Source organism: Phoca vitulina, unplaced genomic scaffold, assembly GCF_004348235.1.
Source record: "Phoca vitulina isolate PV1807 unplaced genomic scaffold, GSC_HSeal_1.0 scaffold60, whole genome shotgun sequence".
NCBI classification, from domain to species: domain Eukaryota; kingdom Metazoa; phylum Chordata; class Mammalia; order Carnivora; family Phocidae; genus Phoca; species Phoca vitulina.
In genome coordinates this window covers 2,055,770-2,069,615 of record NW_022589763.1, presented here as the reverse complement: position 1 = coordinate 2,069,615, position 13,846 = coordinate 2,055,770, and the positions used below count along the sequence as shown (strand labels likewise).

Here is a 13,846-nt window from a genome sequence, read left to right as displayed (position 1 = left end):
TGATTCACAGTCTAGACATAAGGCACCGGGGATCTTGGGACCCTGGGCCTCCACATACATCGCCACGGGCCTTGGAATCTCAGCCTTCCCAGCTGGTCACAGAGCCCACGCTGTGGTGTGAGTTTGGGGGTGGGCATAAGGTACATCTTAGTCTTGTAAAGTTGTGTCATGGCTTTCTTGAAGCTGGGCCATGGGTCTTTTGATTGGTCTGGGGGATTCCAATATATATTTGAAGTCTCTAGATACTACTATACATAATGTATTCTTTTTATTATGTGCAAAGACATACACACACACACAATTTTTACTTCTTTACCTTTTATTCTTAGAACTAGCCTGTCCTCTGAATGTCTTGATACTCCTCTTAACTGTCAGATCCTAACTGGCCTGGCCTAATCCTAAGGGGCCTGTGTTCTGAAACAGCCTGCTATTTAGGAGGAAGGAATGAGTGGAGCAGCAGGGTCTAAGGGACTCACATGTTATAGGAGAGCAAGCAGCGTACGGCCAGAATCCCATAAATAAGTAGACCCTTAGGGCAAAGCGTGGCCATTCATTTTGGTAAAAGCAGATGTCTTCTCTTTGGCAAGGACAGCCTCATGGGTGTATTTTAAGTGAAATATCGCTATACTTGGGGCAGGCACGTAATTTTTTCGCATGTTCTCTTGAAAGGCTCGTTTTCTGCACAATGATTTAATGAACCTTTTCCCCTTCGCTCTGTTGCTCCGTGTAGCCAACCCCGCTTTCCATAAATTATTTGGAAATGAGTATCGGTGAATGAAGAAACAATTGAGAGAAAATGTTGAGGCAAAATGAAAATTGATCCTCTCTCCCGATACATAACGTGTGGGCAGATTTTATTGTGGTTGACATGCTGTGTTTGCTTGGGTCCGTATCAAGATGCATCTTCTTTTTGTCTCTTTCCCGCAAATAGAGACCTCATTAGGAAATTGCTTGTTGTTGACAGAACCAGACGCCTCGGAAACATGAAGGTCAGTGTTCGTTTTCATATGTATCATCCATTAGACACTCCTGTCACTTGGCACCATACGTTTCCATTAATAGAAACAAAGGCACGGAGATCGTGTTTAATTGTTGGCTACATTTCAAATCTGGTTGTCTGGGCATGCGAAATCCACCTGGGTCTGTACCGCATCCCTTCTTCTCTGCAAACGAGTAAACGACTCACCCATCATCTCGAAGATGTCGGTATTTTGCTTATTTATTTCGACTGTTCAAATAACATGATTGACCTATAAGTCACATACCGTACACGCCTCCCCATTGAAAGAGTGCAGTCCAACAGCTTTTAATACGTTTCCAGAGTTGTGCAGCCATTCCCACAGTCCGTGTTAAAGAACATTTTCTTTATCTCAAAAAGAAACCCCAAACCCTATGCTATTGTTATCCGATCCTTCCATCCTTCCTGCCCTGACCAACCACTAATCTGCTTTCTGTCTCTGTAGAATTCCCTGTTCTGGGCTTTCATGTAAATGAATCACACCATAAGTGATGTTTTGCGTCTGGCTCTTCCCACTGAGCATCATGTTTTCGGGGTCCATCCACATGCTAGCAGGTGTCAGTGCTTTGTTCCTTTTTATGGCCGAGTCACACTCATGGGTGGACCCCATTGTGCTTACTCATCCATCCGTTGATGGACATTGGAGTTGTTTCCCTCTTTTGGCTGTTGTGAATAGTGCCATAACCATAGGCGTGCACATTTGTGTGTGAATTAATCATTTGAGAATGTGTACATAGTGTATGATTTTCACAAACTTTTCATGTGGAGGGGAATACATTTAAGAGATGGTTGCATAAATGGTATGATATCTTATATGCATGTTTTTGTTCTCTTGTGGCACCACTGAATCTAAGAGAATCTGGGAACATCTTAGCTATTTCTGGTTCTGGACATCCATGGAGGAACTTAAACGTGGGCAGTGCGTTGGTCTTGTCTGCTTTAGTCTTGGGAGACACAGTAGACCTCTGTGTGAGGTTTGATTTCCACCAAACTCTCAGGACCCTCTGTTGATTTGGATGTATTTGTGTCCTGTGGCTGCTATAACAAAGGACCAGAGTCTGAGATCCAGGCGGGGCAGGGCCGCTGAGATCCAGGCGGGGCAGAGCCATGCTCCCTCCAGAGGCTCCAGGGAAGGGTCCTTCCTCCTCTTCCAGCTTCTGGGGCTCCAGGCATCCCTGGGTTTGTGGCCGCATCCCTCCCGTCTCTGCCTCCATCTTCACGTGGCTTCTCCTCTGTGTGTGTGTCTCCTCTTCTGTCTCTTACAAGGACACCTGTCCTGGGATTTAGGGCCACCCTGATCCAGGATAAGCTCTTCTAAGATCCTTCGCTTAATCATATCTGCAAAGACCCTATTTCCAAATAAGTTCTTCTGCATAGGTTCCAGGTGACATTTCACAAACTTTGTTATATTCAGATCCATTGGCTTCTTCCTATGTCACAGAATTCATGTGTTTCTATCTTAACAACTCCCAACATTTAATAGATTAAAAAAGTTGCTCCAAGGGCCGTTAAAAGGGAGAAGAAGGGTAGGGTCAAAGGCTGAACACCTGGGAGGGATTTTCAAAGACCATGATGCCATTGGCATCTGCAGGTTGGCTGTTGGCATCACCCTCGAGAAGGAAGCAGACAGACCTTAACACACCGTTACTATTACACAGACACACTGATACTATAATTGGAAGGCTCTGCTGGGTAGCTGTTCAGATCTCTGAAGTTGGACATCATGGGCTTGAGTCCTAGTCGTGTGATTTACTAGCTTCACAATAATTAGCCAGTTACACCATTTAGTGAACCTTGGTTTCCAGGTCTGTATGATGAGGATGCTAAGTACCAAAGAAAACTGTCAAGACGGAAACAGGTGGCAGACTCAGAAATGACCGTGTGTCTGTCTTGTTTTATCTCAGGAGCCTGAGCCATAGTCTTACTTTTATGTGTGGTCCAGAGTAGTAATGATGGGATTTGTTTCTATTATGAATTAAAGTGAACAGAACAAACACCTTCATTTATACGTTTCCCCTCCTAGCTCACGGTCCAGGGACCATTACTCAAAACATAGCACACTGTTTAAATTTGATTTAATTTTTTTTTATTCTATACTGAGTAAAGTAGAGATTCTCTGGAATATTTTCTTCCCTGTCCTGTCAAAATTCTGTCTACTGATGATGCCTGTTTCTTTTGAAGAATGGAGCGGATGACGTGAAACGACACCGGTGGTTCCGAACTGTGGATTGGGAGGCGGTCCCACAAAGGAAACTGAAGGTACAACATACGTACGTGGGCAACTGTCAGCTCAGCATCCTTTACCTGTCTTCGGCAAGGGGCAGAGTCTGACTCTGACTTGTTTATTTATGGCTGATACATAATTAATTTGTATAATACAGCTGATCATCTCAAATCGTTAATAAGCCAAGATCCCTTTTCAGTGGAAATCTTAGTGCTAGAGAGACACCTAGAGGTAATGGATTAAGACCCCACATTTTACGGGGTGCCTGGGTGGCTCAGTCGTTAAGCATCTGCCTTCAGCTCAGGTCATGATCTCAGGGTCCTGAGATCGAGTCCCACATCGGGCTCCCTGCTCAGCGGGAAGCCTGCTTCTCCCTCTCCCACTCGCCCTGCTTGTGTTCCCTCTCTCCCTGTGTCTCTCTCTGTCAAATAAATAAATAAAATGTTTAAAAAAAAAAAGACCCCACATTTTAAAATTGGATTTTTTGAGACCTGGCTCTGTCCCTCACTGGAACTATGACTAAGATGAGTCCCATCCCACCAGTTTCTAATCGGGAATGGTAAATGGTGTGACACAGATCAGGTGTTTGTCCAGCACTTACGGATATTATGCAGTGATGGTGGTAGATTAGATGGAGAATATTTTCTAGATCACCTTTCTTTGAACTGAATATATATATTGCATATATATATAGTGTATATATATATTTCTAAAGATTTATTTTAGAGAGACAAAGAAAGGGAGCATGCACATGTGAGCAGGGGAGGGGTAGAGGGGGAGGGAAAAGTCTCAAGCCAACTCCCCACTGAGCGTGGACCCGCTGGGGGACTTGATCTCACGACCCTGAGGTCATGACCTCAGCCGAAATCAACAGTCGGACTAAGCCACCCAGGCGACTCAGGATTGAAATGTATTTTTGACATGAGTCTTCAATAACGACATTCTCAACCTTGGCCTTTTTAGAATCAGTGGAAAGACTTTAAAAATGCTTATGCCTGGCCCCCAGCCCAGAACCTAGGGTCCAGCCCAGACCACCAGTGTCTCAATGACCTGCTTTTAAGTGTTTTATTGTATTAAGTGACTTATTTTTTAATTGACTAAATGATATATTTTCATTGTTCAAAAACCAAATCAATCTTAGAAGGTTATGCATTACCAAGTGTTACTCTCTTGCTCTATTTCCTCCTGAAGCCCCTTGCTTGTTTTTGTAAATAAAGTTTTATTAGCACACGGCCACCTGCATTGATTTACATGTTGTCTGTGGCTGGTTTCGCCCTGCCGGGGCAGAGGCTGAGTAGTCAGCACAGCAATTCTACAGCCTGCACAACCAAAAATATTTACTGGCTGGCCCTCTACGGGAACCTTTGGCTGACCTCCTTTTCAATGCCAGTGACCTCATTTTATCGATATGGGACTGAGGCTTGGCTTCGGTGATACTAACACTGGAGCTTCTTCGTGACATCTCTCTGGGACTTTCCAAGCTCTTGGCCACTGGACCAGCTCCCGCAGAATCACTCAGACCTGGGCGGGCCTTGGAATCTGCATTAACAAGGAATCTGGGTGGTTCTCCAGTCTAGAATTTAAGAAGCAAGGGCTGGCTACCATCCTTCCTCCCTTCCTTCCCCTTACTGCACCATTGGCGGATAGCTTATTGGCAGTATCTCCAGTTCAAAGCTTTCCACGTTCATAAACAAAGGAAGGACAACTTCGATGTTTTGTGCTTTTTCCCCCCAAACCATCTCCATTTGTATGCGAAGTCATAGACATAAAGGGATGCACGTCCCATCCAGGTACACACCATTCCCTTCTGACTGTGCCTTTGTGTCTTGCCCCTGCCCTGCAGCCCCCCATTGTGCCCAAGCTATGCGGCGAGGGTGATACCTCCAACTTCGAAGCGTATCCCGAGAATGACTGGAACACGGCCCCTCCAGTGTCACCGAAAGATTTGGAAGTCTTCAAGAATTTCTGAGGACAGGAATCCTCATCTGGGAGGTATATCTTTAGTTTTAGTAATTACGCATCGGTGAGGTTGACGTGTCCTCACCTCAAGGGGATGTTGCGTTGTTGGAGTGGGGCTTCCCTCATCCACTGGAACTCGAGCAGTGGGGCGGAGCTAGATGGAGTCCTTCCGAGCATCAGCTTCATCAACGCCCTGGGGTGTGTTACTCAAGACGTGGTGTGGCCCGGAGACAGCACTGCCCCCAACATCCCACACCTGCTGGGGGAGAATCTAGGGCTAAGTAAGACGCCTGCATTCCAGGGACACAGCCCCTTTGGTAAAGATTCCTGAATTCTTGTGTTCTGGAAACCCTGAGTCCCACACCAGCTTCCTCATAGATACCTACCAAATATTTTCAAAAGGGTTTTTTTTAGGTCCCCTTTTCACTAAAAACTGATGACAGCAGTGAACACCTCCTATGGAATTTGCTAAGCTCCATTTGACATTTAAAAGAATGGATTTTTGAGTCTCTCATTTCTTGGAACCTTTGAAGGTCTATGACTCTGTTTGTGGAATCTATGACTTGATGACTTTGAAGCATTTTGAATGTGGGTAGTAAAGACCTTTCAGTTACTCCAGTTCTGTGAGGAGCTCGGTGACATACACCACTTAAATCAGGTTTTCCTTCTCACGACACCCAGGCAAGAAAAATTGCGGGAAGGAAGAGAAGCAAGATACTGCTGATGATATGTCTACTCCTTGACTTTTCTTGTTTTTTGCCTCTGTCCCCCCAACAGTGCTTATGAGGAATGGGAGAAATAATTGTCCGGTCAATATCATGTGCAAATTGCCACTGTTATAGAGCCCTCCTCGCAGGGAGGGAGGCGTGGTATACCAGAAACCTCTACTCTCGGCTGGTATTGCCATGCAGATAATGAGAGGAAACCTGCCTAAAACTTAAAACATGGAAACAAAAATTCAGTAAGAGAAACAGGTGGCCGTGTGGATGAGAACGGAACATGTCTGCTTGATGGGTTTTAGTCTTTTCAACACATAATGATTGTTCTCCTGAGGTTTTCTTAAAGACTCTCTTTAGCTTTTCCAGCTCCTGCAAAGCTAGTGAAGGCCAGTTACGAGTTTTAAAAATAGAAGGGGTTTCTAAATTCGGGTTTTATTTTCTGTTCTCTTCATTTGCTTCAATTTTGAATGATTTTCCCATAATATTTTATGTGTTATTTTTATCCAGTCATCTTTAAATGATGGAAGACATGGTATGTTTTCTAGTGAAGGACACTTCGTTGATAAGTCAGAGGACTGGGGCCTTTTTGTAACAGAGATACTGTTAAATTTACTTAAGGAAACACAAATTTGCCGTCCGATGGGGTTTGTCGTGTACTCAGTGGATAGTTTTCTTTTTTCTTTTTTTACACTTCATTTTTTGAAATTTTTTTTAAATTTATTTTTATTTTTTTATTGTTATGTTAATCCCCATACATTACATCATTAGTTTCAGATACAGTGTTCCATGATTCACCGCTTGTGCACAACACCCAGCGCTCCATGCAGAACGTGCCCTCCTCAATACCCATCACCAGGCTAACCCATCCTCCCACCCCCCTCCCCTCTAGAACCCTCAGTTTGTTTTTCAGAGTCCATCGTCTCTCATGGTTCTTCTCCCCCTCCGATTTCCCCCCCTTCATTCTTCCCCTCCTGCTACATTCTTCTTATTCTTTTTTTCTTTCTTAACATATATTGCATTATTTGTTTCAGAGGTACAGATCTGAGATTCAACAGTCTTGCACAATTCACAGCGCTTACCAGGACACATACCCTCCCCAGTGTCCATCACCCAGTCACCCCATCCCTCCCACCTCACCCCCCACTCCAGCAACCCTCAGTTTGTTTCCTGAGATTAAGAATTCCTCATATCAGTGAGGTCATATGATACATGTCTTTCTCTGTTTGACTTATTTCGCTCAGCATAATACCCTCCAGTTCCATCCACATCGTTTCAAATGGCAAGATCTCATTCCTTTTGATGGCCGCATAATATTCCATTGTGTATATATACCACATCTTCTTTATCCATTCATCTGTTGATGGACATCTTGGCTCTTTCCACAGTTTGGCTATTGTGGACATTGCTGCTATAAACATCGGGGTGCACCTACCCTTTCGGGTCCCTACTTTTGTATCTTTGGGGTAAATACCCAGGAGTGCAATTGCTGGATCATATGGTAGCTCTATTTTCAACTTTTTGAGGAACCTCCATACTGTTTTCCAGAGTGACTGCACCAGCTTGCATTCCCACCAACAGTGTAGGAGGGTTCCCCTTTCTCCGCATCCCCGTCAGTGGATAGTTTTCTATTCACGGTTAGGAGTTGTGCCCCCAGCTGCCCCAGCTACCTTTTTAGCAGATTCTGCAGATAGGAATAACTTTCTCAAGGCGGTGCGTATCCTTGGGAACCGACTGAGCCAACCCGGGCATCTCACTGCTTAATTATTTTATTAAGCATTTCCCACCCCTTAGAATTCGTGCTTATGGGTCTTTGCAAGAAGAATTTCAATGGAAAGTTGGTTTTTGTGTGTGTATTATTGAGTTATTTTTGAATTATTAGTATGATTATTACAAAACTTACCCAGTTATTCTGAAAACTAACAAAATTCTTTTTTATTTCATGTTGCAAACAGGATGATTTGAACCTGCACATCAGCCCTGAAGAAGGGTCGTGTCCACGGGATAAGGACATTTCCATATTCTATAAATCTGGATGTATATAAAGAGACTGGATATCCGTACAAAGTCATGGACCTGGCATTATTTAAGTAACTGGAAATTAAGCATCATTAAGCAACTGGAAATCTACTGCACAGTAGGACCTTTTGGAAAATTGTTTGGTTGTAGATTTTATCTTATCTCTTAGTGTGATGAACCTACTGTGATATCTTGGTTTTCCTCACAGACTTAACTTTATAAGTTTGAACTGAACGTGTTCGGTTATAACCACAGATGGCGTGTGTGCACGCGCGCGTGTGTGTGTGTGTGTATAAAAAGACCATATGTCTGGTGCACAGGAATTGTACCGTGATGTAAATCTTCATACTTGGCAGAGTCTATGATTTTTATTTTCCAAATTGCTCTTTCAAGAATCTTTTTCTTGGGGACAAAAGCTAAGACAGATATGATGTGTGCATTTTTTATCGTCTGATGTGCATTTTGTAGCTTGTGAAGAAAACATCATGTGGTGGTCCACATCCCATGTCTTTAGTGCTTCATGTCTGGTGACTTTAGGTCTTGAAGCCAGAAGGGAAGACAAGGGTGTATCAGTTTGAATTTGAGTCTGAGAATACCAATGGCCATTAACGTTGTTCAAGGAACGGAACACAGTCCAGAAATTTCCTGCATCACATCCAGAAATTTCATACTCCATGGGCGGCGGGGGGGTTGAGGCTAGTGGCTACCTATTAAAATTCCAGTTGAACTCTCTCTCCAACAAAATGCAGAGCTAACAAATGACTGTTGGCTCAGTTGCATGGATGACCTTCATGCAAACGTGTTTTTTTTTTTTTAACTTTCTTTTTTTTAACTTCCATTGTGGGAAAAATAAGATGCAAATGAGCTGTAGGATGTCAGTGTTCAGCATAGTAGAAATTAACCTGTCTTGTTTCTATCCTCGTAAATGTTGTTTTGGGTGTGTCCGGCACACTCTTGTCTCGTAGGTAGGGCGTGCTTATCGGTGGCTGAGATTTTGTCTTTTCCTCTCTGGACCTGATCGTGAAGATACCATGAAGAGCACCCTGCAAATGCTTTCCCCTTGGGATTGACATAATGCAAGGCGGATGTGGAGTGGGCTCCAGTGAGTGTGTTGGCTAGATGTGGATCTTCCCAGAAAACAGGGCGTGTAAAGAGGTCCTAGGGGTCCATGCTCTCCGTGATCCATTGCTTTGTCTTGTGCTTCTCTTCCTCATTCTGAAGTTCGCTGTACAAATCTCAAGGTGTTGCCCATTCTCTGCTGACCGTGACTCAGCTGGACAAACAGAGTTGCCATGTCTGCATTGTGTCTGGTCGTGGGGCTCAACCGTGACCTTCTGCAGGGACGTCTGTGCGCTTAACTAGTGGGTGCCAGAGTCTTTGGTGACCGCAGAGGGACACCCACACAGACCTCCAAGACCCCTTCTGTACCCTTCCTTTCTTCCCAGGGTTGGCCTGGAAAAGTCCAGCTCCTTGGGCAGCGGGGATGGGAGCAGTGCTTGCCCTGGGAGGTGTGATGGTGAGATGGGTGCGGGGAAGAGGCAAGCCTGGGCACCCTCTCCAAGGCTTCTCCAGCTCCCATGTTCTTGAGTCACCTTGTGGATTCTTGGCCATCGTAGACATTATTTTCCAGTGCCGTGCCTGGGAAGACCTTTTCTTTCCATGTAACCCTTTGTACCTCTCTTCTGCAAGCACGTCTGTGGACGTGGAGAGCCGCCGCATGGCAAAGTCATACATCTCTTTAAGCAGCAAAATGTCAAGGGCCGTGCGGTTGCCTACCATATTTGGCCAGATCCCACTCACAAGTCCGAAGCACGCAGATGTGCTGGAAGGTGGAATGAAGAACACGTGCACCCACCCAAGCTTGAAATTGAAGGCACATTTCCCCCTTTCTCGTGCATGACCTGCTCTTCAAATACAAATCCAATGAGTAAGGTCAGAGTGACTACAAGATTTAGTAAAATAAACTCTTTATAATGAGTAACTCAAAGAAAAATTATTTTTAAAGGGTGTGCTGTATGGATGGATGTTCCAACAGAATGGTGTTTTTAGTCTGTACCGAGCAATCCCCATGCTGTTTGCATTCAGTAGGGGACCAGAACGGGCAACAGGTTCAGCCTGAAGTTTCTTAACTGTTTCATCATTGACTGTTATAAGGCTAAATCGGCAAAGTGATGGTGCCCTGAGATAAAAACCCATGAGGGAAAGCAAAGATCTCACATCCTCTGACTTATAAAAATAAATTATTATTATTTTAGAGCCTTGTGCTTAAAAAAATAAAAATAAATGAAACACCTTTCTTGAACATGATAAAGCATTGTATGTAGACACATTGACCCGTGTGCATAATCCCGGGTTTAGTTCTCACTGTCTCGGATTTAATATAGGATGTGAAAAATAGCCTCAAGAAAGCATGAAATGCAATGCCTTAATTTTGGACAGATATGCACACACACACTCAACAAACGCCAACATTGGAATGCACAGATCACATGGTTCTTTAAAAACATTGTCATCGGCAATCAGCCATGCAAAACAAATTAAAAACTAAAAGGAATTTCAAGAATACCAGATGGTGTTAAACTCAGTCTTGCCATTTCAATATTCGAGGTGGCACATGCCATGTGTTAACGGCCCGTGGCTGGACTGGAATTAAGCAGAGTGATGTAATGCAAAGACTGACTTAATCAAAATGAGTCTCAAACACATGGGACACTCACTGTATATAATTGAAAAATAGTTTACTTGGTGGGGGCACTCTGAAATTTTCAGGTATCTAATCAGGTATCTACATGCAAAAGTCATGAGAGGAAACATCGTGGAAATATTCACAAAATTCGCATCAGAAAAAAAATGATAGACTCCTTTTGTTCTATGCAATTTTATGAGTTGGCAATATTTTCTTAAAAACAAATACCATTTTAAAAAAATCCTCAGGAAACACGTGTTTTGCAAAGAAATATTTTGGGGTGGGTGGTGTTTTTCTAAGGGAATTGTCACCAACCCCCTTGAACGCACTCTGCAAAGCTAAGAAGGAAATTAAATTACAGCATATCCTGCATTTGCGTTGGCCACCTTCCAGTTCTTGCAGAACATATGTTACAACCCTGCCTGGCATAAACGTATCCGCGTGGTGCTGCACACATCTCGATTTCTGCTGTTGACGTGACGATACGTCAAGAGAGAGCCCGACAACAAGATGCGAGTGCCCAGCTCAAGTCCTCGTGATGCTTTCACACTCCTCTTCCCATCCCTGCCCACCCACCAGTCCATGAGCATCTGGTACAGTGTTCTGTTTCATTCTGCACTCTCTACCTAAGGACTCCCTTGTTACCAACGACAGAATCACCAATACCGCTAGACAGTCACGTGACGTGGGATGCATTTGCCATTTCTATGTATGACCTAAGCTGCCTCTAGATTTTGGACCACTTGAACTGTGAAAATATGCCATCAAGTAGAGACCCCAGTGCCCCCACTCTCTAGGCACCGAGGGCTGCCCACCCGCGGGGAGTGCTTCAGGCTGCATCAGATCCTAGGACCACATCAAAATTCTCCTTCTAGCCACTTGGTTATTGTAGTGCAGGAAAAATACTTGGTTGGATTTCCCACCCCCCAACCAATTGATTTTTACATCCCCAAATGAATATGTTCACAGAAGCCGCTGAGGGCTCCTGTGGTGGAGATTGAGGATGTGATGCGTGAGTTCTTATTTTTGCGGAGGTCCATCCACCGAGAGTATGGGTGTTACCTGCGTTAGACAAGTCCTGTGTACCTGTACCGCGTGTCCCTGTTTCTTAGGGAGGTGACAAGGCCTTCTCTTTACTTCACCTTCAGTGGACAATGTCCACTTACCAAAAACAAGAAGACAAGCACATGAACTGTTGTGTTAATAATGTATTTGGGTAGTTCGGTGTGTGTGTGCGTGAGTGCGTTTGTGTCTTGGTGGCGGTGGAGTTCGGGAGTGGTGTTTCGCCAAGTGTCACATTTTCCTATCAACTTTGCTTTGCAGACCCCGTGGGCTTAACAGTCCTTTGTAGTAAAAGGGAAACGCTCTGTCACCGTTTCCTATAAATTATTGTGCTCTAATGCATTCTGTTGTGCTTTCACTGGCTCTTCCCTGGTGGACACCTCTGTTAATTTAAAGTAAAAGTCATTACGTGTGTGTGTTAGCAGATGGGATTTCAAGCCTTTTGACACTCAGGGCATCTTGTCCTCTGAGATGGTTCTTCAGCTCTGCAGAACGGTCGTAGCTTCCTTCTTCCTTGTGCTGTGCTACGGGCAGCCTGGCCGGGTGGCCCCGGGACAGCCGTGGGGTGCGGCAGACACGAGACGGAGTGCCTTTGCAGGTGCGGTGCGCCCCGGCGAGCCAGCACTGGGATCCCTGTGGGGTCGTCCCAGCTTCTCATGTGGAAAAAAAGAATAGTCTGTTGCTAATTCTTTCAATTCTTGCACAATGAAAATCACTGTGATTTGTATATATACCCTAGGAAGATTTTACTGCTGCCTAATTTATGTAATAATACTATTCATTCCAGGTTTGTTTAATAAAACTTTGTATCTTTTAAGACGTCTGGTTCTGGTCTGCTTCTTCGGTTTCGGGACAAGCTTGTCTTCATTCATCTAGTTCAGCGGTCAGAGGTGTCTCTTAATTTTTAGCTTTTTCATTGAAGTATAATTGACATACGGTATTAATTTAGTTTCGGGTGAACAACATAATGATTTGGTATCTGTATATATTGCAAAATGATCACCACCGTAAGTGTAGTTAATATCCATCACCACACATAGTTGTGAACTTGTTTTTCTTGTGATGAGAATTTTTAAATTCTTTCTTCTAAGCAAGTTTCAAGTATGTGATACAGTATTATTGTATCTTTTTCTGCAAAGGGCCACATGGTAAATATTTCAGTGTTGCAGGATACACAGTGTCTGTCAAGACCACAAAAGCTTCCCTAGACAATATGTAAATGAACAGGCTGTGTTCCAATAAAGTTTTATTAAAACAAAAATACAGTTCAGGGGCCAGATTTCTTGCTCAGGCCACGCTTTGCCAGATTCTAATCCCGTGCCTGAGGGTGACTTTGCACATCGCCTTTGCGGCTTGTTAAAAATGTGCCGTCCTCATCATTACAAATAAATAAGTTATTTGATGGCACATTCTCTTTACTCACATAGCTTGACACCTGGCTTTCCAGGTCACCTGCTGCTTGCTAAAAATATCCTGCCTTTATCACTCAGGTCAACCCGTCTGATCGATAATACTGACAAGCAAGCTACAGCCCAATAGCAGGATGTGGCCCACAGGAGCCTGTTTACCTGGTGACCAAGCTCATCCACCTCTCCTCCTGGAAATCCCTTGCAAGAGGGAATCTTTCAGGGACAGGCAAGGGCAACTTCGGGTCTGGTTCCAAACCTTCTGGGTAGGGACAGCTCCAGAATTTCTGTAGAGTAGGTGCTTAGGTGGTGAGATTCTGGTTTGGGATAGGGAGTGATGTGTGTGTGTGTGCACGTGCATATACATTTTTGGGGAAAACCAGAGGGTTCTTGAAGGACTGATAGAGATGATCCAGGGAGTGTGTCCTTGACTTTTTTTGGATGCCATCATAGAGTTTTTTCTTTTTCCTTTTTTTTAAAACCACACGTTCTGTTCATGCAGGTCTCTCACTTCCCTGGAAGCCCTGTCATTTTGCATTTTTGTTAAAAGGATCCGATAACCTTGTCCCCAAAACATTTAAGGAGAAGATTTATATGTATGTAACAAATCTTTTTTATCCACTCATTCACTGTTTCCATATCGTGGCTGTTGTGAGGAGTGCTACAGTGAACATGGGAGTGCAGGGATCTCTTTGAAAGACAAATTGAAACCCCAGTGAGACTTCACGTCACCCTTGTTAGACTGGCTGTCATCGA

At 44.1% G+C, this 13,846-nt stretch overlaps 1 protein-coding gene across 1 annotated transcript in view; it reads left to right on the top strand.

The window, feature by feature from the left end:
- PRKX (protein kinase X-linked) overlaps window positions 1–12,999 on the top strand; it is a 78,347-nt gene extending 65,348 nt beyond the window's left edge. Inside the window, exons 6-9 of the mRNA XM_032391159.1 lie at window positions 932–989; window positions 3,200–3,277; window positions 5,086–5,234; window positions 7,873–12,999. Coding sequence (XP_032247050.1) covers window positions 932–989; window positions 3,200–3,277; window positions 5,086–5,211 — 262 coding nt within the window. The 3' untranslated portion in view covers window positions 5,212–5,234; window positions 7,873–12,999. The remainder of the gene's footprint in view (window positions 1–931; window positions 990–3,199; window positions 3,278–5,085; window positions 5,235–7,872) is intronic.
- Window positions 13,000–13,846: the final 847 nt, after the last annotated feature.